This window comes from Caenorhabditis briggsae (genome assembly GCF_000004555.2).
Source record: "Caenorhabditis briggsae complete genome, chrII, whole genome shotgun sequence".
NCBI classification, from domain to species: domain Eukaryota; kingdom Metazoa; phylum Nematoda; class Chromadorea; order Rhabditida; family Rhabditidae; genus Caenorhabditis; species Caenorhabditis briggsae.
Genome location: NC_013486.2, coordinates 5,685,657 through 5,708,042, shown reverse-complemented (window position 1 = coordinate 5,708,042; position 22,386 = coordinate 5,685,657). Strand labels below are relative to the sequence as shown.

The 22,386-nt window shown below is 37.0% G+C and overlaps 6 protein-coding genes across 6 annotated transcripts in view; 3 read left to right on the top strand and 3 right to left on the bottom strand.

The window, feature by feature from the left end:
* Window positions 1–1,273, bottom strand: part of CBG11212 — a gene marked incomplete at both ends in the record, with an annotated part of 2,385 nt that extends 1,112 nt beyond the window's left edge. Inside the window, 2 exons of the mRNA XM_002630431.1 lie at window positions 692–1,150; window positions 1,208–1,273. Of these exons, the coding sequence (XP_002630477.1) occupies window positions 692–1,150; window positions 1,208–1,273 (525 nt within the window). The remainder of the gene's footprint in view (window positions 1–691; window positions 1,151–1,207) is intronic.
* A 161-nt stretch (window positions 1,274–1,434) lies between these two features.
* CBG11211 lies at window positions 1,435–2,667 on the bottom strand (the record flags this gene model as incomplete). The annotated part of the gene is made up of 3 exons (XM_002630430.1): window positions 1,435–2,037; window positions 2,083–2,489; window positions 2,538–2,667. The coding sequence occupies 3 exons, from the start codon at window positions 2,665–2,667 to the stop codon at window positions 1,435–1,437; spliced, it is 1,140 nt and encodes a 379-aa protein (XP_002630476.1).
* Window positions 2,668–3,466: 799 nt separating this feature from the next.
* Cbr-tcer-1 lies at window positions 3,467–7,084 on the top strand (the record flags this gene model as incomplete). The annotated part of the gene is made up of 7 exons (XM_045242095.1): window positions 3,467–3,567; window positions 3,611–3,634; window positions 3,770–4,088; window positions 4,139–4,325; window positions 4,858–6,197; window positions 6,243–6,689; window positions 6,740–7,084. The coding sequence occupies 7 exons, from the start codon at window positions 3,467–3,469 to the stop codon at window positions 7,082–7,084; spliced, it is 2,763 nt and encodes a 920-aa protein (XP_045094487.1).
* Window positions 7,085–7,508: 424 nt separating this feature from the next.
* Window positions 7,509–11,209, top strand: CBG11209 (the record flags this gene model as incomplete). The annotated part of the gene is made up of 5 exons (XM_045242094.1): window positions 7,509–7,723; window positions 9,668–9,947; window positions 9,992–10,159; window positions 10,687–10,970; window positions 11,023–11,209. 5 exons carry the CDS (start codon window positions 7,509–7,511, stop codon window positions 11,207–11,209), a joined length of 1,134 nt encoding a protein of 377 aa, XP_045094486.1.
* Window positions 11,210–11,644: 435 nt separating this feature from the next.
* On the bottom strand, window positions 11,645–14,886 carry CBG11208 (the record flags this gene model as incomplete). Its single annotated transcript, XM_002630427.1, has 4 exons — window positions 11,645–11,779; window positions 12,879–12,965; window positions 13,056–13,214; window positions 14,788–14,886. The coding sequence occupies 4 exons, from the start codon at window positions 14,884–14,886 to the stop codon at window positions 11,645–11,647; spliced, it is 480 nt and encodes a 159-aa protein (XP_002630473.1).
* Window positions 14,887–17,002: 2,116 nt separating this feature from the next.
* On the top strand, window positions 17,003–18,006 carry CBG25530 (the record flags this gene model as incomplete). Its single annotated transcript, XM_045242093.1, has 2 exons — window positions 17,003–17,124; window positions 17,910–18,006. The coding sequence occupies 2 exons, from the start codon at window positions 17,003–17,005 to the stop codon at window positions 18,004–18,006; spliced, it is 219 nt and encodes a 72-aa protein (XP_045099146.1).
* Between the last annotated feature and the right edge of the window lie 4,380 nt (window positions 18,007–22,386).

Genomic DNA, 22,386 nt, shown 5'->3' with positions numbered 1-22,386 from the left:
AACTCCAATTTTTTTGCACAAGAATAATAATAACCTGAACAGTCCACTCGACTCGAGAGCCCAATTCGATTTGCTTCTCAAGGTCTTGCTCATTTCGTGGAAATCGTTTGCAGAAGAAATCCCAAACACTATCACCCATCATCGTGTTCATGTTGTTTCTGTAATTATATACCATTGGAATTGATAAGTATCACAAAACAGGTAAATATAGAAAGAAAAATTCGTCTGACAAAAAATAACCAATATTTAGTGTGTTTCATTTGAAATTTAAAAAAAACAACAAATCGGTAAAACATTGCAAATAAAGAGTATCAAAAAAACAACAAATCGGTAAAACATTGCAAATAAAGAGTATCAGGGGAACAAGCATAGGTAAAACTTTAACAACATGACACGGGTGATAAAAAAAACAACAACAACAGCAAACTCCGGATCACGAATCAAAGGAGCATCCTTCTTTGTTCTTACGAAACAAGAAGGTGAGAAATTTAAAGTCCTTCGCTCGAACGGTTTCACGACTGGCATGGTTAGCCAAGTGGCCTGCGAGACACATCATCTTGGTGAGCATCATCTCCGATTCTCGCTGAAGTGCCACGAGGGCTTCATTTTCGACACTATACTCCGGCTGAAAAGGTGCAAACACATGCCAACAGAAAAGTGATAACACTGAAACATGAAATTTATAACTTACAAATTCTTCCTTCATGATTTCGTCGACAACATCTCTGAAGGCTTCTCCTGGAATCGCAAACTTCGTCGACATTTTCTCTTGTACAATTTCCTGATAGATTCGGTTGTGGCGCTTCTTGATACGAGAAGTCGTTTTATTGGTGCTTCCACTCAACAGTGCCTTGCGATATTTCTTTGCAGCAGCCATTTTTTCAGCCGCGTCGTTCAAATATCTTTCAAGTCGGTCGTCTTTTCTTGGGGAAATCTCGACTTCGGCAATTTCAGGGATTTCAGAAGTTTCGGAAACCGGAACATCAAGCTCGACGTCATCCTCAAATGATGGTAAATCGTGAATATGGACCGTCTTTTCCATTAGATCCTCTGTGCTTTGCATAGAGCAGTCCTCGTGCGCGGACTTGCACACAGGTGGCGAAGGCGGAAACCAGGAATGCATGTATTCAACGACATTCTCCTTTAGCCCCTGAAAAATAAGAAATATTTTGAACGTCAGATAATAGCGAAAAAGTGATAAACTTACCGCTGTATCGATTATAATTCTACCTTCCTCGATGGCTTCTCGTAGAAGACGCCAAGCAAGAGACATCTAGAATCCTGCTATAGTCGAATACAAAAGTGGATACCGGATATATAAAGAGTAATGTACTCTAGTCACTCGTAATCAAGAGAAAAAGTTATAACTTTTTGTTCATGATAATAACTCAACAACAAAACATAACAAAACAAAACAAGTTAACAAGAAAAAAACTAGAGAATCGTCTTATTCAAATTACTGTAGCCGACTCCAACCGCGGTTATGAGAGCTTTATCAAGGCTACCTGTTCGGAGATCGGTGTCGTTATCTTTCAGAGTTTTTCGATAATCTTCCATTTTGAATTCGATTTCGAAGAACTGCTTGAGATGGCGAAGAGTGTGAACGCTATACATTGGCAAAGGTCCGTAGAGGAAATGGGAGACATCTTTTGGGCATAGAGTCATGAATGTACTTGCAAGAACTTGAGCACTACTATCCAATGCGCCTCCCATATAAATCTTCTGAAGGAGAGCATGCCCAGCTTCGATTCCTATATCCTCCGGGAGAATTGGATTTCCAGACTCTCCTTTCGGTCTTGAAACCGCTTCTGCTTGATAGATAACACCTTCTGTAGTTTCCGCGGTGAGAAAAAGTCCGTATCCTGGTGAAGCTCCACCAGCGTCTCCTTTCCTCTGATCAACTGCGATGAAGACATCGGAAATGTATCCGTGCATCGCTTTTTTCGCAGCATCAATCATCCTGTAAGCCAACGATGGGGTCACTTTGGTAACATATGCCTGGCCTCGAATTTTGCACACTTTTCCAACTTGTTGACGCTAAATTTCTAACTATTGTACGACATAAATTTGGCGTCGTCTTACCTTAACAGGACGCAACGTCTTCACAATTGGAGCTGTAAACGTAACAACACCTCCTCCGTCAGGTTTCAATCCTCGACACTGAATCTTTATATCCAGTTTTTCGTCATTCAAGACAAATTTATTGTAGACTTTCAACCATGAAGCTTTCATTGCATCCACAGAAATCTCTCCCGGGACATTTGTAACTCCTTTCAATTTTATTGTCATTGCCAGCTTACAGAATGGAGATAGGAGAATCAACGGCTCCAGGAAATAGGAAATGCATCTTTCAGTTCCACAATCAACGTTAACCACTCCACCAGTGATCATTCCTGGCCTAAAGGTAACTTGTGTTCCTGTGCGACTGATTTCGACTTTTGTTCCATTCGTAACCTTTTCAAGAAGACCAATCAACTTCGCTTCAAAATCTGCAACAATTCTAAACTTTGTGAAGATATTTATGAAGATGAACCTACCGCGGATTCCAGGCCTATCGTCATTTTTTCTAATATCGACTATTCGAATGGGTCTGCCACTGAGAATTGAATAAGTTAATCGGATCCTGAAGAAATTGCATCCACGGAATTCCAGCGTTTCTCCCGACATTCCTGAAAGATGAATAAAAGTTTAAAATATTTTTCAAAAAGCAATGGTGATGAAATGCGAGCTAGAAAGATTTCAGTTTTCGAAATTTTTTGGTCACAATTTGAAAAAAATACTACAAATTTACAAAAATCTCTTATGTTCGGGCGTAGCTTCGTAACTCGATACAAGCACCGCCTGCGAGACATTCGGGTGTCTGTTTTTTCAATTCAATAATATTCATAAATATGTTTATCCAGTTATACATGACATAAAAATGTTACATACAAAATACCTAAAAGCAGAGTCGAAAAAAAGGGAGAAATGCGGAGAAAAGTAATGGGATTATTCATAACATAGAAAATGAGTTCTTTTTTTTCTTTTTTAAAACCTATTCATAAACACAAAATGTATTTTTCATGTTTAAAATTAAAAATTGAAGAAGAAAAATATTTTCCCCGAAAATTGAATAGTTTTCATTGTGAGCTCCACTGACAATTTTTGAGACGCGGCGCGGTCGCGATGCGGTTTTCAACGAATTTTTTGAACAAATTTTCAGTTCAACTGTTTCAGCACTGAAATATCCAGCATATCAGTTGCATGATTGTTTTATAAAATTTCGCAGTTCGAACGGTGTTTTTGAAAGATATCATCAAAGTATGTTTTCAGTACAATTATTTGTTTCCGTAGGATTACACTATCATCCTTATTTTTGACTATCAGAATTGTCATTGATGTAATTAGCGTTTAAGATTCATCGAATTCATGAAATTTATGAACTTGTTTGCTTTTAGAGAACTGCTTATATAGAATTTCTTTTCAGATGAGCCACGAAAACCAAGAAAACTACGATGACTACAATGATGACCAGGACAACAAGTACGATCAGCCGTATGATGACCAGAGCCGGGGAGACGACTATGGGTAAGAGTTGGTTTTGCGATTGTCTATATATATTTTTTTACAGATTTGGACGAGGTGGATCGACAAGGTAGGTTAAACTTTCCAGTTTCGCTGCTATGAGGGCGGATAACGAAATCTTCAAAGACGCGATTCTTCGTTCTACCTATATACAATTACAAATATACATTTCAATAAGTTTGAAAATCAACAAGATTCTTTTCAGTGGCCGAGGAAGAGGGTTTGGTAATGCACCAGGAGCATATGGGTCAGCACCATACGGAACGCGAGGAGGCAGAGGAGGCCCTGGAATGGCTCCACCCGGGTTCGCTGGCAGAGGACGTGGGTTTGCTCCACCAGGTATGGGCGCAGGTTTTGCTCCACGTGGACGTGGTATGCCGCCTGGTCGAGGCGGATTCGCTCCTCCGTACAGAGGGGGATACGGCGGAGCTGCCGTGGGATACAACTACAATGGAGGTCCCGGAGCATATGGAGCTCCACCACAAGCACCCAATCCACAGGACCAAGAGGACAGGTTGAAAAGGGTAAGTCCATGCGTGAAAGATGAAAATTCTTACATCAAGTTGTATTGCAGTTAGCCGGGTGTGAAGAAGGACAAGAGTTATGGGTGGAAACGGAGACAGCTGAAGGCAAGAAATACTTTTATCATCCGGTGAACAGAAATACGATCTGGGAGCGTCCTCAAAACTCTAAAATTGTCAGTCAGCCAGAGTTAGCTCAATTAATTAGCAGAGCCACAGAAGAGGAAAAGAATCGCGAAGGTATGTTGCTCCTCATTTTTTTTCAAGATATCCATTTGTCGCTTATCTGTTATCTTCTTCTTGCTAATTCAATTTCAGGAGGTAAAGTTTCAATTTTGGCATAGATTTTTCAGATCCTAGGTTCTTCTCTCCTTCATAAAGTTATGTCGCTCTTCTAGTCGTTCCTCTTCATTGCTGCGAAAGCTGAAAAGCGTTTGTTAGAAAAAGTAAAAAGAATCCAGAAATAAGTTTGAAAAAAAAAGAATTAAAAGTGGTTCTAATTAAATGTTCGTCTTGTTTCTCAGCCACAGGAAAAATGTGCGGGACATCAGCCGATTTACCAAGAGCGAGATGGAGATACATTCTGTGCCGTGCGAGACTCTTCCCAGCGTCTATTGTGTAATGTCTACTTTTCTAAGTTTCCCATTCAGTCATAGTCTACATAAGTAACATACTATCTCGAAGCATTTGGGGTCCACTTAGGGGCTGGCTCTAAATACACATTAGAGTCAATACAAATCTCTCTGTATTTATGACAAGTTTCAATTTTCAGCGCCACCAATGCATGGTCATCCCCAGAATCCAGATGAAGCATGGAGTGAATTCAGCGCCCCTGATGGACGGAAGTACTACTACAACTCTATCACCCAAGAAAACACGTGGGAGAAGCCGAAAGCACTTCTAGATAAGGAGAACGGATCTAAAGACTCACCAGAACCAGTTCAATCTGCTGCGATCGCGGAAGCTCAAGCTAAAGCACAAGCTGCACTGGCTGCATTCATGGCTCAACAGAAGAACACTTCCAATGGGGGTGGTGGTATGCCGATCTCCAAAGCTCAAGCTTCAGGCGCTGCCGCGGCTGCAGCTGTGAATGCTGAGGCAGCCAAAAAGAAAGATTCTACCCGTCCTATCAGCAGCACCCCTGTAAGCGGCACTCCTTGGTGCGTCGTTTGGACTGGAGACAAAAAAGTGTTCTTCTATAATCCATCGACAAAAACTTCTGTATGGGAACGTCCTCCAGATACCTACGGACGTGACGATGTCGACAGACTCCTCCAAAGTCCTCCAACTCCAAAGGCTGAAGAAGAAGAGGAAGAACCTGTCAAAAAAGATAGTGATTCAGAAGAAGACTCGGATGAAGACGGACCACCAAAGCCAAAGAAAAGCCGAGCGGAGAAAAAGAAAGAGGCTTTGCTTGCTGCTCAAAAGAAAGAAAAAGAACGTCCTCGTCAGATGCTTCAAAAACCGATTGATCCTGCAATTGAAGCAGAGATGGCCGCTGCTAAAGAACGTGAGAAAGTCCCTTTGGAAGAGAGACTCAAACAATTCAAAGAAATGTTGGAAGAGAAAAAAGTGAACACCGGAAGCACTTTCGAGAAAGAACTATCCAAAATTGTTTTTGACAAACGGTATTTGTCTCTCGGAGCAACTGAACGCCGCGCTTGTTTCGATGCTTTTTGCCGAGAAAAAGTAGAGGCTGAGAGGGCAGAGAAGAAGAAAAAACTCAAAGAAGCCAAAGCGGACTTCTCCAAATTGCTCGCCGAAGCTGACTTGAACGGTCGATCTTCTTATAAATCTTTCTGCTCAAAGTATGAAAAAGATTCTCGTTTCAAAGCAGTAGACAGGAATCGTGATCGGGAGGAACTTTTCAACGAGTTTGTGGGAGATCTTTACAAAAAAGAGAAAGATGAGAAACGTGCGAAGAAAGAAAAGCTGAAAGCCGAATTTGTGAAACTTCTTGAAGAGCAAACTGGACTGACTCGCAAGTCCAAGTGGTCCGCTGTCAAAAAAACTCTAGAAGAGGAAGAGCGATACATTGCACTGGATAGTAGCTCTACACGGGAATCTCTGTTCCGAGATTTTGTCGCCAATTTGGGAGACGAAACGGCTTCTGTAAGATTTGTTTTATCCCTTCATTGAGCAAAATTGTATTTTCAGGACATCGAGGAAGAACAAGAGAGAGAAAAACGTCTAGCAACCCAAGCAGCGATAGCAAATCGTCAAAAAGAAGTCGAGGCAGAACTGGGTGATCAATTAAGAGAGCGCAACAAAGAAAGTGAGAAACACAAGCTTGCTGAAAGCGAAGAAACCTATCGCAATCTTCTGATTGACTTGATCAAAACCACGGAAACAAGTTGGCATGATGCAAGAAGAGTTCTCAGAAAAGACGATCGCTACTCAAGTTGTGATTTGCTGGACAAATCGCGCAAAGAGTCTCTGTTCGATGATCACATCAAAACGCTTGATCGAAAACGGAAGGATGCATTTTTCCAAGTACTCGATAACCACGATACGATCACTCCGGTTATGCGTTGGCGCGATGCAAAGAAAGTCATTCAGGCCGAGGAAGAAACATTCATGAAAGTTGCTAGCAACTCTGAAAGAGTAAGTGAAATTGTAACTATTGGGTCAGCATTTATTTTATTATTTTCCAGAAAGTAGAGAAGGATTTCCGAGAATGGCAAGAGAGACGACACGTTCAACTCGCAGCAGAATTCAGAGAAATGTTGACAGAAACCAAGACGATTACTCACAAAAGTAAGAAGTTGATGGAGGAAGGAGAAGATCACATGAAAGATATTCTGGCCGTACTAGAAAAGGATAAGCGTTGGGTTCGAATGACAGCGATGAATGCTGCGGAACGTGATCGTATGCTTGAGGATTATATCGGTAAGATTTTTATCCAATTCTCAATCATAGAGCTAATTACAGACAACCTCGACCGCAAAGGTACACCACCACCACCTACCCAACAAGAGCGTGAGCGGAGAAAGCTCTGAACTGAAAAGTTCACCTAGGAAATCGTTGTCCATCTAACAACCAATCAAATTCTCTCCCAAATCTCATCAATTCTGTTATCTCTCTTTTTTAATGTGTACTATTAGTATTCCATCAGGCTCTGTTGATTGTTGTGTTTCTTATTGATCCTATTATTATCCGCCCCTACATCATGTCCCTCAAATCTGCTAGACTTTCCGAAGCTTGAGAAGTCTTGCAGAGCCATGTGCCGGCGGTTTCACTGCTTGCACACGGACTACATGTCATTGATTCACACTCACGAAAATACATTTAATGTATTCTACAGTTAATCGTCACCTGCTTTTAATTATTCGGTTTTATTTAATAAATGCGGATTCACAACAAACCATCTGTATGGTGTTTGCGGTGTTCCCCATTCCCCATAAGGGGATGGGCCATATTCAAATGGGACGGAAGAACAGCCAAATCAATAGTATCGACCGAGTCGATACATACCATTTAAAAGATTACATCTCCTATTTCTTTACATTTTTCCTTACATCTCCTATTTCTACTACCCAATTTCATTCTTCTGAAAAAGAAAAATCAATTCTTAAAATGACTCCAGTCAGTTATCCCGTTTTAAGGGTGCTTCTCACCCATATGACATATCACACAAGGTAAGTTTTTAAATGATCCTTTAATGCCGTACATCGCGATTAATTTATTTTGAGCCCATATTTTGCTGTTTCTCTTTTTAAATTAAAATAAATTGAAGATTAATAAGAATCAAACAAAAATTGTCAAAAACGACCAAAAAGATAGGGGAAAATGCAAAAATTAAAATACCGTAAAACCTGTATTAGAAGGGCCGGCCCTTCTATTTTTCGTGGGGTCCCTAGGGGGCACTTCAATTAGAGGGGCCCTTCAATTAGAGGGGGCACTTGTATTTTTCGTGGGTCCTCTGAGAACGGATCTTCTGTTGGAGGGGCATAATTTTTCAGTGATAAAAATTTCTACTAAAAATCCATTACAGTTTCTATATGAAAAAAGTGAAAACACCAATATTGTCGAATTTTAAAAAAAAGCTGGCACCTGAAAATTTCGCGGGCGCCGTTTTACCGGGCCTCGTCCTTGAATCCGCCATTTTATTGAACGAAATTAACTTCTTCGAATTTAGTGGGATTTTCTGATTAAAATTCAGACTTTTTGATAACATTTTGATCGCTAGAATGTCTAGAATTTTTCAAATCAAAAACGCCATGCTTGATTGCGAAAATTTCTCAAACGAGAGAAACATCTGTATTAGAGCCACGGCATTCAAATTCTCAGGTGCCAGTATTTTTTAAAATCATACAGTGATTCAATCAAAAGAACAGAAAAACGGCTGAATATCAAAGGAGGTAGTCAAAGGGGCACTTCAATTAGAGGGGGTACGACAAATAGAGGGACCCTTCAAATAGAGGGAGCACTTCTATTTTTCGTGAGGTGTCTTGGGGGGCACTTCAATTAGAGGGGCCTTTCAATATCAGGGGCCCTTCTAATACAGGTTTTACGGTGTGCGAGGTACGGTGTTAAAGGCGCATGCATAATTTGGAAAACCGTAGCTGCTTACGATTAGAACTGAATTTTCGACCGCAACGCGCATTGAAATTAGACCAGAGTAACACTTTAATGGGGGTTATTCAGGTAATCTGCAAATATTTGTTTTTAAAAATCCGCGGCAACTCAGAGACTCTGGCTGAAACTCTGGCTGAAACTTTGGGGCAAACAAATTTCGTCAAATATTTCTAAATTTTAAAGTTTTAGTATGTTCCCCATAGTTTTTCTTTCAGTTTTCCCTAGAAGTTTCAGCCAGATTGTTCTAGTTTTCGCCGAGTTTTTTGCAGGTTACCCGAATAACCACATAAAGCCTGTACTATTAATTTTGAGCTTAATTATCTCGATTCCTGTCGAAGATATGAAAAAAATTGTCAACTGATAAATATTGTTGATATTATAATAATCATCAGTTGACACATTTTTTGAAATCTTGCATAGGAGCCATTCTATTACAGGTTTTACAGTATAAGACCTTTTTAATAGAAAATAGTCAACTTTGAAGTCCGGAAAAATATAGTCCAGAAAGTTTCGAGTTGCCGAAAGTTTCAGAGCATATTACACAAAAATAGAGTTTTAGTTTTGTAATTGTCAACTTCTGTGAATAAATCCAACACAACTCTGTCGTTCTTTGGCATGTTTCTACAAAAAACGTTATGTTTAAAGGCGCATATCTCAAAAACTACGATAGCTAGTAAAATGTTGTCAATCACAAAAATTTACATCTTTTCATGGTTAGTGTACTCTCCAATTTTCAGACAGATCCAAAGATTCTAGACACTTTTTTGTAGGGCTCCAAAGCTAACTACTTTTCCCGGAAAACTGGCACTTTGAGCTCATTTATCTTGGTTCCTGTAAAAGATATGAAACAGTTGTCAAATGATGAAATGTTAGTGGTACCCTCACAAATATGTTATCAGCTGACAAAGTTTTGATACCTCTTACAGTAACCGAGATAATTTAGCTCAAATTTAAGGAGCTCTTCTATCGTAGGTTTTACTGTAACTAATAATCTTATTTTATAGAGAACAACTTGCACGAAAAATTTCGTTTATCAGAAAAGTGAATGAGAAGATTCCATGTATTCTGAAAATGGTTCAGTTGAGGGACGATTATGCAACAAACACAATCAGTCTTTGGATCGATGGACAAATGATTCGATTTGAAAGCGCTGCAGAAAATCGTGTGGCTGTTTTTATAGAAGGAAGACGGAAATTCCTAAACGTTCCAAGAGATGTGATTGGTCGATGTGTTGAGGCATATCTCAATCATAAAAATATCTCTATAATTCAGCTGACGATCAGGGTAACTTTTCGTTTTAGGTCTTTCTCGAAATAAGTAAATTTTAGAATGCATCCTGGCCATCCAGCACGTTCTTCCCAAAGAAAGTGGCTTCTCTAAAATTGATAGTGAATAGGGACATCAGCGATTCTTTGAGGAATTTCAAAAATATGACATTTCCAAATGTAATCGTGGATAACTATTGCAAACAAGCACCCATTCTAGCGCTTCCCATGGTGAGAATATTCATGCCTACAGTAATCTAAACATACCGTAAAACCTGTATTAGAAGGGCCGGCCCTTCTATTGTTATTGTAAGGTACCTCCGGAGAGCCCTTCTATTACAGGGGCCCTTCAAATAGAGGTGGCCCTTCTATTTTTCCGGCCAGTTTTTTCCGAAATTTCGCATCAAAAAATTTGACGAAGTTTCGTTCAAAACTCATGAAAATCAGCCAATTTCACCAAAATTTCGCAAGATTTTCATCGAAAAAATTTAATAGAAGTTCCCTACAACAGGGGCTTGGAAAAATAGAAGGGATGCCCTCTGATTGAAGGGCCCTTGTAATAGAAGGGCTCTTCAGAGGTATCTTATCACAATAGAAGGGCCGACCCTTCTAATACAGGTTTTACGGTAATAAATCATAAAAACAAACATTTTTCTAGGTTACTGTAGCTATTGTTGTGAGATCTTTAGCCACGCCCACAAGCTTTTACCTTCCAAAGCTCCGAATTTTTCTGTATTAGAATAATATCAAAGTTTTAGGTGCACATGGCAGACCAGTTGACCATAAAATCTCAAGAATTGGATTCCTTAGACTTGATTGAAATGCCACTGAACCCAAAATCAAAGATTCAAATTCATCAGACTATCGGATGGAATGAAACTTTCACACAATTCTGTGAAAAACTGTTGGAATGGGAGGAAGTTGATGTGGGATTGTGTTTTACTGCCTCTGCACCTCCACGATCAAATTTCCGTTTGAATCGATTGTTGGCTCAAATTGATGATACAATAAGAGAAACAAGAAAAACAATGTGGAATGGAAGGTTACAGTATTCTATTGAAAATTTTATTAGAAACATAAAAAGGTTTTTTCAGAAAGAGTTGGACTTTGGGTTTGAGAAATAACAAGGAATTAGTCATTTTCCATAGAAAGACTGGAAGCATCCTTCAACCGAAGCACCATATGACTGCGATAATTCTGGAGAAAGGAGCATCAACGGACAGGGATCCAAGAGCTCGTCGGACATTTTCAAACAGCTTCAACCAATTGAAAATAAGATGATTAATTAAACAAGAAGTACACTCTTTACAGAAAATGTTTGAGTATGACGTTCAAACGCTAGAATTACCGTATTCCCTCTAATAGAAGCCCACCTTTGACTTTGAGCTAATTTATCTCGGTTTCTGTGAAAGATATCAAAAACTTGTCAACTGATAAATTGCTTATCATGATATCACAAACATTTTATCAGTCAACCACTTTTTCATACCTTTCACAGAAATCGAGATAACTGAGCTCAAACTTGACTGTGTGGGAACCCTTCTGTTTCAGGTTTTAGTGTAAACTTTGTACCACCTCACATAAAATCAAATTTTTATCAAATACTGAAAAATAAAAATTTTAAAGCAAGCAAGAATCATCAATTAAAAAAGAGAAAGAGAGTGAGATCGTAATTTGAATGGAGATCAAGTAGCACCGAAAAGTAGATGTAACCGTTTATCCAGCCGCTGCATACCGTGGCATTCTTCTCGCATAAACTAGAGGAGGCGGTGGAGGTGTGTAGGATTCAGCTTCACTCATCATTTGAAGATTCTCGGTGAATGCGAGAAATAGGGCCAGATAAGCGAGGTACTGAAATGAAAAAATTATAAAAAATTATTTCGTTTGGTCCAAATAGTTTTAAAATTGAAACAAAAATTAGTTGTTCATTTAAACGTTGTGGGATATCAAAAGAAAAATATCCTTGAAATTCTGCCTATAAAACTTTGAAACAGAGCAAAGTTTGCTGCCCACTAATCTCACACATACCGTAGGACCTGTAATATGTTGAAGGGCCACCCTGTCAAGTTTGAACTTAATTATCTCGGTTACTGTAAGAGATATGAAATAGTGGTAAACTGATAAAATGTTGATGATGTTGTGATAAGTAATTTATTAGTTGACAATTTTTTCATATCTCTTGAAGAAATTTAGCAAATTGAGCTCAAAGTGTATGGTTACGTTTTTTGATTTTTCAGTGGGATATAATAAATGTGCATTCCTACAAAAGCGGTTTAGAGCTGTTCTCTTTGTCTGAAATTTTTACAGTATACTAAACAAAAATAGAGCTTCATTTTTGTAATTGACAACTTTTTTCCCGAATTCCATTCTGATGAGATATGTCAGTTCCCAAATTCGCATTGACAATTTGCAGGTACATATATAGAGGAGAGTTGTACCAAATTAAAACCGCTTCTCGTTTTGTTGATTGTAATTGTTAATTGAAAAGTTGTCAATTTCAAAACTGAAACGATCTAACTTTGCTTTGTATGGTGTGAATTTTATAGACTAATCAAAGCGTTCTGAACTAATTTTTTTAAAATAACTTCAAAGTTGTTTATCTTCCATTGAACAAGCCAAAATTCCGTAAACAATCTGATAGAGCCCCTAAACCATTAAATTTGAGCCAATATATCTCGTTCCCTGTGAAAGACAAAAAAGTGGTCAACTGGAAAAATCTTCATCATAATGTCAAGAATATTTTTTTAGTTGATAACTTTTTTATATCTTTTTCAGTAACCGAGATAAGAGAGCTCAAAGTTAAAGATAAGGAAGGGGGAGCTACTATGTGTTAGAGTGTTTGCTATTTTGTCCGGTTCTGTAAATCTTAAGAATCAAGAATCAAGATAATCAATTTTCCGGATTTTCGATATTTCAGATTCTTAGAATGCCAAGAAGAAAAAAAACGAACCAATGAGAATCGTGATTCATCACTCAACGAAATAAAAGCAACTCGCAGAATCGCAAGGAACGTTGATGAGAAAATGAGAACACATGTCTGAAAACATGTAGTGAGATAGTTTTTTATCTAAAATAAAAAATCACGAAAATCGCTATTTTGCTATTCTCATCAAAAAAATTCACTTACTTTGTAATAGTTCCTTCTCAAGTCGTAATATGTTTCACATACATTCACTCGAGCTTTTCTATACGATAGAACATATGTGAACATGACTGCTGAGAGCAAAGAAACCGATAAGAGACCATCTAGAAACACATGCGAAAGCATAGAGAATGCGGCGATCGTCTGAAAAATGTGACAGATTGAGAAAAGGGAGGATGAATCAACAGGGTTAAGGATGTTTGACGAAGAACGACGAGACACAATCAATGATTATTGTTCGAAAACTTTTAGAATCACAAAATACAAATGGAGTGTGTGTTTGTAGTCTTCTTTTTGATAACTTGCTAATTTGGATGGATTCTCAAGGTACCGATTTCTGATCGCCTTGATTTTCTGGTCTTTCAAAATCATTGATACTTTGGTGAAGGTAAAAGTAATTTGCAAAAGAAGATGGTAGTTAGAAAGGTCAATGATGATCAGACTACAAAGAAAATTGAACGAAGAAGATGGCTGTGATTTTGATTTCTTCGTTAAATCGATTCCGAAAATTCAGCCAATAGAAACTGATAGTTCCCATATGACCAAGAAAATATACATTACCGGTCAATAAGATATACAAAATCGTATTTATTCGTAGATTTTCAGTCATTTTGACTATTTTCAGGAGTCTGGAGCTTTGAGAATTTCGGAGGGTATAGAACAGACTCAGATTGACTCAGATTTCACAAAATTTTTTGAATTCTCGAGGAAAAAAATTAATTTTTTTTCAATTTTTTGCAAAATTTTTAGACATTTTTAGGTTTTTCAGCTATTTTTGAATATTTTTTTTCGATTTTTCCGATTTTTTTGTCCGAAATTTGACAAGATGGTGTTCGCAAAGATTACTGTAGTTTACTGTAGAAACTTATTACCTTTTTAGTTTTTTTCTTGCAACTAAGTTTTTGTCTGCATTTTAACGTGATTGTGTTTGCCAAAAAAGAGAGACTACAATGTTAAATAATAACTTTCTACAGTAATCTACAGTAAGCTTTGCGAACACCATCTCGTCAAATTTCAGACAAAAAATTTAGAAAAATCAAAAAAGAATCTTTAAAAATAGCTTAAAAAAACTGAAAAGGTCTAAAATTTTTGCAAAAAATTGAAGAAAAATCAATTTTTTCTCGAGAATTCAAAAAATTCTGGGAATGCAAAGTTTTCAATCTAAGTCTGTTGTATAGCTTCCAAAATTTTCAAAGTGATCGGAAACTTGACAGCCGAGCTCCAAAACGATCTAGAAGGATTCTAAAAGATCTGGAAAGATTTTGAAGATCACAGGAGGGTCTTAAATGATCTCGAAGGCTATAGAAGGATCTATAGAAGGATCTTGTAAAAGAATCATAGAAGATGCTATAATAGTGAGATAAAGGAAGAATATAGAAGACTGTGGTAGAATTCTGAGGATCATAGAAAAATTGAGAAGGATCGAAAATGATCCAAAAGGATTCTAAAAGGTCTGGAATGATTCTGTAGACCACGGAAGGATCTGGAATATTCAAGAAGATTTTAGCAGGATCTAGGAGGATCTAGAAGAATCTAGGAGGATCATAGAGTTTTCTAGTAGGATCAAGCAAGAATATAGAAAATTCTGGAAGAAACACTATGAAGTTTTCGGAAGTTTGATATTTTAATTTTTAAAAAGTTGTTACTTTTTTCATTTTCAGTTTCTTTTTGACCCAAATGTTTACTCCAAAGTTAATCCAGTATTCCGGACACTCACCAATGAATATTTTTTGAGCGTGACACTCAAAGGTTTCTGCTTCTCTGTGCCTCTTTGTCTCCACACTCTCTCATCATCTACCTGCCAGTAGTCGTCCATCCTCTGAAAAAACGCAATTGATTCAACACATCCTGTGTTTTTAGGAATGTAAAGAAAATGAACAAAAAAACATCTCAATTGTTCTGAATTATTGAATCAAGCGATGAAAGGGGAAAAGAAGGAGTGTGAGAAAAAATAAAGAAACAAGTTTACAAATTGAAGTGGACGAACCGTTTTGTACCCGATCGAAATTGTGAGACGATGGAGGGGGACAGAACAAAAGAAAGAAGAAAAAAGGGAAGGAAAGGGTAGAAAAAATAAACACGATACTTTTTTGTTGATGGTTACCTCTCTCGCAAAGAAAGAGGAAATCTTTTTTTCTTGACAAGAGTGACCTTTAAATCGAGAAAAAAAAAGAGAGAAAAGAGGAGCGAGAAATGGGAAATACCCGATTTTGTCTAGACTTTTATTTTCTTTGGCTTTTTGAAATTGATTTTCGAATTAAAAAGGAAACCGAATTACTCTTTGAAGAGGACTCCAACCAAAAATTTTTATTGCATTTCCAAATATTATCGCAAACATTTTTTTGAAAAATCCCTCATTAAGAAAACCGCATCGAAAATTTTTTTCGGAATTTCGAAAAGCGAAGATTCTGAAATTAAAATATTCTGCGATTCTGAGATCTTGGAATTCTGAGATTCTGAGACTCTGAGAGTATGATATTCAAAAATTCAGAAATTCAGAAATTCAGAAATTCAGAAATTCGGAAATTCAGAAATTAAGGAATTCGGAAACTTCAGAAACTTCAGAAATTCAGAAACTTCGGAAATTCAGAAACTTCAGAAATTCAGAAATTCGGAAACTTCAAAAATTCGGAAACTTCAAAAATTGCAAACTTCCAGAAATTTTATGAAATTTTGATGCCTTTTTCTCAATTAGGGAACTTTTTTTTTGAATTTTTAATTGTTTTAATGAGAATCTACATATTTTCTGCACAAAATAAAAAATCCGTTTTTTAAATTCTTATAAAAAGGAATGCGAAATATTTGCCAGCTAGGAGCATGGAGAAACGGAAAAGATGCTTCTCTGTGGAAAAAAAGAAAAGAGAAGATGAGAAATAGAGAAAAAATTGGAAAAAGTAGATGAATAATAAACTAATTACAAAACAAGTAAAGGATTGATGTTTGAAAAAAACATTGAGGAATTTGCATTTTCAGCAGAAATAATTCAACCGGTTCTCTGACCAAACATTCGAAAATTGTATTGAAAATTTCAGAAAGAAATTTAAAATAGAAAGAGAATCCATCAGGTTCATGTAAACATGTTGCGAAACAATTTGAATTATCGGTAATTGATGCATGTCGAAGTCAGTCAAAAAAGGGCGAGAAATCGAGAGAACGATCGTATTTCCAGATTACGATAGACTGACATGGAAAGTGTAAAACAAAGTAAGAAAAAGGAAAATGGAAAGAGAGGTTATTGAAGGCTAATGACATTGGGATGAATTACAAAAAAAATGAAAAGAGAGAGAGAGAGAGGGAAAGAACCTCGAGACTACGTTGAGAAAATGTAATAAGAACATTCAAACATCAGAAGTGGAGAAAGCTTGAACGGCGTTATCAGAAACTGGGTCATTTTGAGAGTGTGGTACCATGACTCAGAAAATAAGAACTACTTCGAATGAAAACGGTAACCATTATAACTGCTACAAAATTTGAAAATTCTCAAAGCTATAAGTTGTAATAAATCGAAAGACTTGAAAATTTGAAAGATTCAAACCTCAAAGTTCGAAAAAAAATGGAAGTTTTTGAAAATTTTCCAAATTCGAATCATTTGAAATTTCATAAGTTCGGAAAAAATTCGGGAAATTCAAAAACTACGGAATTTCAGAAGATAAAACGGATGAAAAACCCCTGGAAGAAGGAGGAATAAACACAGTTTTGAAAGCAATTTTTAGAAAAAACTTCGAAAAAACAGAAATTTTTCAAATTACCCCGAAAACTTAAAAAAAAATCAAGGAAACAAAAGAAGGAAAAAAGGAGCGAAATTTGAAAATTGGGAAGTAGGAAAAGGAATTCCACTCACCTCTCACCTTAACATCTATTTCAGGCATATGACACTTTTTTGCCGAATGACGACTGATTTGGAACAAGATACAATTTCAACAACAATAGTCATGTTCCACAACAAACATAATATGTTTTCAATATATTCCCCTATTTTCCATAATTGTTGTGTTGCGTTGTGTCTATTCTACATTTATGGAAAGAGACGAAAAAGAATGAAAAAAAATTGGAGGTGAGTTCCGGATTATAATTGCGTATATGGATTCACTTCTTTCACAATTTTGACTTTTGCAAAAATTGGCTTTGGAACTAGAAAACGAAGAATCGATTTTTTGGAGAAATGTTCCGTTTCATAAATTCAGAGATGGGTCATTGAATCATTTGGATGCTTTGTTGCAGGGGATAGAAAACAAATGTTTTCCTGTAAAGTCTAAGAAAGTCAAAAAGAAATAGAAAATATTAAAGTTTTCTTAATGCTGAAATAACGAATTGAATTTGTTCATGATTATTAAAGTCGTAGTACTACACAGGGGTTGCCGAAAAGCGTACAAACGGCGGCTGAAGATCTAATAGTGGGCTATCAACTTGGAGCTCTATTATCTCGATTCCTGTGAAAGATATCAAAAATGTTTCAACTGATAAAATATTGGCGAGATTATAAAAAACAGGTTATCAATTAGCACATTTTTGACATCTTCTACAGGAACCAAGATGAATTGGCTCAAAGTTTAAGGTTATGGTGGCACTATATTAAAATGCTTATGGTCCTATCCTGTTGGCGAAATAATTTATTGATTCAAAAATATAAAAAATTGCAGTGAAAAAAAGAGAAAGTAAACGACAGCAAAAAAGAAGCATTTGACACCGGCAGTGGCAATCAAAACAGAGAATACAAAGTCAACTGGTTCGTCCTTTTACGACCAAACCAAAACGATTACATTTTCTTTGCTTTTCACTCCACTTGATATATGTACGTCTATTCCTATGCATCTTTTTTCAATCCTTTTCACTTTTCAGTCTCCAAAATCCTCGACTAAAGTTCAACAAGTCGATAGAGCTACCGTACTCTAATCGTAAATACTTCCCGTTTTACACACATAATCCTTCCTGCTAATGTTAGCAATACGAATTGGACTATTTCTTACCGTATGTGTGTGAATGGGATAATCGACACGGTGGGTGGCCTATGAAAAGACCGACAGAAGTAGGTGGGAGCTTCTTCGGATCAAAAAGACATTCTCAGATTGAACTTTAAGGTCGTTTTGAGGTCAAGAGAGGAGTTCAGTAGATAAACGAAACAATACGCGAATCGTGACGGTCCAAAATTCGAAAAGTCGACTTTTGGACACAACGATTCGGGAACATTGGAAAAATAACAGATTGTGTAAAATTTCTTGGCTTTATTCCTGGATCAGAAGATCTACCCGACAGAGTTTAAAACAAGAAAATCCTGAAAAGTTTTAACTTTTTGATATTTTCTTAGAAAATTTTGTCTTTTTGAATAAATCCTGATAGAAAAAATCCAATCTACCGTATACACAGCTTAATAGAACGACAGCACTCATTTTCAACTTTGAGATCATATATCTCGGTTCTTATCAAAGATATCAAAAAGTAGTCAACTAATAAATTGTTTATTAGTTTATCAAAAACATTTATTCAGTTGGCCACTTGTGGATATCTGTCACAGGAGCCGAGATAAATTTGCTCAAAGTTGACGGTTTGAGGGACGTTCCATTAGAGCGTTTACGGTCTATCGTACAGCCAAAAACTCCAATTTCAGACATCGCTGGAATACAAAGACGACTCCTCAATCTTGTGATAACACTATTTTTCTCGTTAAATTCCAGATATATTATTTTTGTTTCATAAGGTTCGAGATTGGAAGAACATCTCGTTCTACAGAGTGGCTCATAATTGTCTGGTCTAAAGTTTGTACTAGCAAAAAATCTGAGTACAGCGTTATACTAGGCTCAAATTTAAAGTGTGAAAATTCAAATAATTCATCAGTAAACCGGCTAACTTTCAAATTATTTGATCAACTTTGAGCTGAGTTATCGCTTTTCAAAGTTGTTGCATCTCATGGAAATCAAAAGAAACATTTCATCTCTGGAAATTCACAAAAAATACCTAGACTTAAGGAATCGCTTTGAAAATTTCAGTAGCTTTCAATCAAACAAGAAATTATATTTCTTCCAAATTTCGTGCTTCCAAGATACCTATGTCAAAGGATTTTCCCTTTTTATCAGGCCAGGCCGATCTGAAACAATACAGTGATCTTCGAGAAATAAAACTATGATGTGTTGTTTTTTACAGTTTGTCTTCCCCTAATTAAATGTAATTAAAAACCCTAAAACCTTTAACAGAAAGGCTTTTTAACTTTGAGCTAATTTATCTCGGTTCCTGTGAAAAATGTCAAAAAGTTGCCTTTTTGATATCTTTCCCAGAAATTTACATAATTGAGCTCAAAATTGACTGTTTGGGTGGGCTTCTATTACAGGAAATACGGTGTATCAGGTGGGTCAGAAATATGCCTAGGGACCTTCTATTACAGGTTTTGAAGCAATTTTTTCTCCGGACAGATTTCTTCCAAAAATGCCATTTTCTCAAACTCTCCAATCTGTCCGTTTCTCCAAAGTGACTACCCATTAGCCGGTTGATCTCATTTTCTCAAGTGGTAGACATCTCAATGATAAGCAGAAGAGCCATCTCTCTCCTGTAACTTACGCAAACAACACGGACCGGACCGCCCCTCCCTAAATAGAGAAGTCCTTGCGGTCGGCATGTTTGAGCCGTGTTCCGGGGCCAGCCACTCGACTGATACACTCTTACCGATTTCCGTGTTTGTTCGAGATTAGCCCTCTCATCATCTACTACTACACCGACAAGAACCGTTTCCTCTTCTTGACCCCTCTCTTGGAATTTATTTGTCAAGATGATACTCTCTTCTGATCAACAATTAGCTATGTAAACTAATGTTTGTTTAGTTGATCTTTAGAACGTTCAAGACATTCAAAGGAACATGATCACTGTAGGAAACATCGAGGAAATGGAAATATCTGTTTTTAATCTGAAAAAAGAGTATTGAGTATCTTACCGGGTGACCATAATTATCCGTACTGATAGAAACGGGTATATCTTCAGAGTTAAATATCTTGGAAGTACGAAAATTGATAGAAATACAATAATGGGCTTGATTCAAATCTACTGAAATTTTCAAAGCGATTCCTTAAGTCTAGGTATTGTTATGATTGTCCAAAGATGAACGGTGTAATGTTTCTTGTGATTTTCATGAGATGAAGCAACTTTGTTCGAGATTAGCCCTCTCATCATCTACTACTACACCTTGACAAGCGATAACTCAGCTCTAAGTTGATCAAATTGTTTGAAACTTGGCCTGTTTACTGATGAACTTTCCGAATTTTTGCTTTCCAAATTTGAGCCCCCGTTTACTCAAGTTATCTACTAGCAAAAATTATCCGCAAACTTTAGTCCGGGTAATTGTGACCCACCGTGTACATTTATTGGGTCTTGAATTGATTTAACGGATCAAAACTTTTTCATGGACAACCAGTCAAAATGGGATTTACATGTATTAAAAAGTGATTCATTAACACTTTTTTTTTCCCGAAAGCTGTGTTATTCTGTTTGAACCTATAGAGCCGTAAAAATCTCGAACTGGGAACGATAGCCGTTGTGAGGGAACCGTCAACTTTGAGCTAAATTATCTCGCTTCCTGTAAAAGATATCAAGAACTTGTTAATTGGCAAGTTATTTATCATAGTTTCCCCGATATTTTATTAGTTGACAAGTTTTTGATATCTTTCACAATGGTTGTAATACCAAATTGCAATTCTCCAGCTCTTGATTTCTGCAGATCCCAAAAATTCACTCGAATGCTGTCCAGAGTCTGTCCACTATTTTCCATCTCCATCTTCTTCTTGCCATTTATTTGTCTTCTTGTTAACTCGGCCGCATTTTCGACCGTTTTTCTCAATTCGTTTGTCACCATTCCAGACGTGACAAGATTCCCACCTGACTACTATACGAGGCGGCGGCCGAAAAGCCAGTTGAGTGAAAAGAGAGCAACCAAAAAAGCCGGGTGTACGGTAGGTCGCGAAGAGAGAAATAGAGAGAGTAGTTTGGAAATCAATGAAACAAAAAGTGATTTTTGGATTTTAAAATAGAAGTTTCGACCGTAATCCGAGATATTCTGAAATTTCAAACTCTTGATTGTGGTCACTGATTGAAAAAGGATCCCGCTGATTTTGAGTACTAGGCGATTCCTAAAAAACTGATTGGGGTTCGATTAAAATCTGTCTGAAAAGAATTTTCATTGTTTTTAAGTCTGAAACCAATCGAAGCAAAATGCCCTATTACCGTTTTCCTCTAAATGAAGCCAACCCAAAACGTCCACTTTGAGCTCAATTGTCAATTGAACGTCCACTCAATTGAACGTCCACTTTGAGCTCAATTGCTCAACTGTATATCTCATTTTCTGTAAAAGATGTTGAAAAGTGTTCAGCTGACAAAATGTTTATCCTAATATCAAAAATATTTCGTCAGTTGATTTCTTTTTGATATCTTCAACGAGAGCTGAGATAAATTGACTCAAAATTAAAAGTACCTTCCGAATAATTCTCAAAACTTCTGATTTTATGCTCCCAATGTGCGTCGTTCCCAGAAACTCCATTACTCATTTCCAGACAAAATTTATATTTATCTATTCCTCTCTCTCTCTCTCTCTCTCTTTTTTTTTTGAAATGTATTCAAAAGTACCTCTCCTAAACCTGCAAATGCAAATGTTGTTATCAGAACATTCTCTGCTTCTCTCTATCTCTATCTTTCTCTGTGTCAGTTTATTTCCATTTTGATAACTTGTCGTCTCCATTCTTTTATATTACACCTTTTTCAATACAAACATATTCTCTTTCTACCTTCTTTTTCCTTTCTTGTTCTCTATATGCACGCTTGAGCTTCGTTTGATATCAAACGACAACCAGGGGGAAACCTTCTATTTCCCTAATTGCCAGGTGTCTGTCTTTCGAAGGATCAATGATTAAATGTCTTTCTTTTTCTTTTCATAAGCTTTACGAACGATCAAAAAGAAAAAAAAAGAAGAAAAAGAAGAAGAAGAGGGTCTGGTTTTCTCTTATCATCATTTGTTTTTCACTGATTTGCGATGTGATATATGAAATTCAATCATTAAAAGAATCTTCTAACGTCGTCGGAAAGTTCAATTCTATCTCTTCGCATCAATATTTTTTCCGATTTCGTGTGTTCAGAGAGTTTCTCAAACGCTGGTTCAAACTTCTGCGGTATGCTGTTGCGATCTAATGAGAAAGTGACGTTGCGAAGTTTCAGGCCGGTGAAAATTCAAATCTCTTGCAATTTTTTGCCTAAAGCTTTGCCGAGACGTCTTCTCATTAGAGCGCAACTGCTAACCACAGGATCTCGAGCCTTGAGTATTTTTCCAGACTATTGAATAATTCAG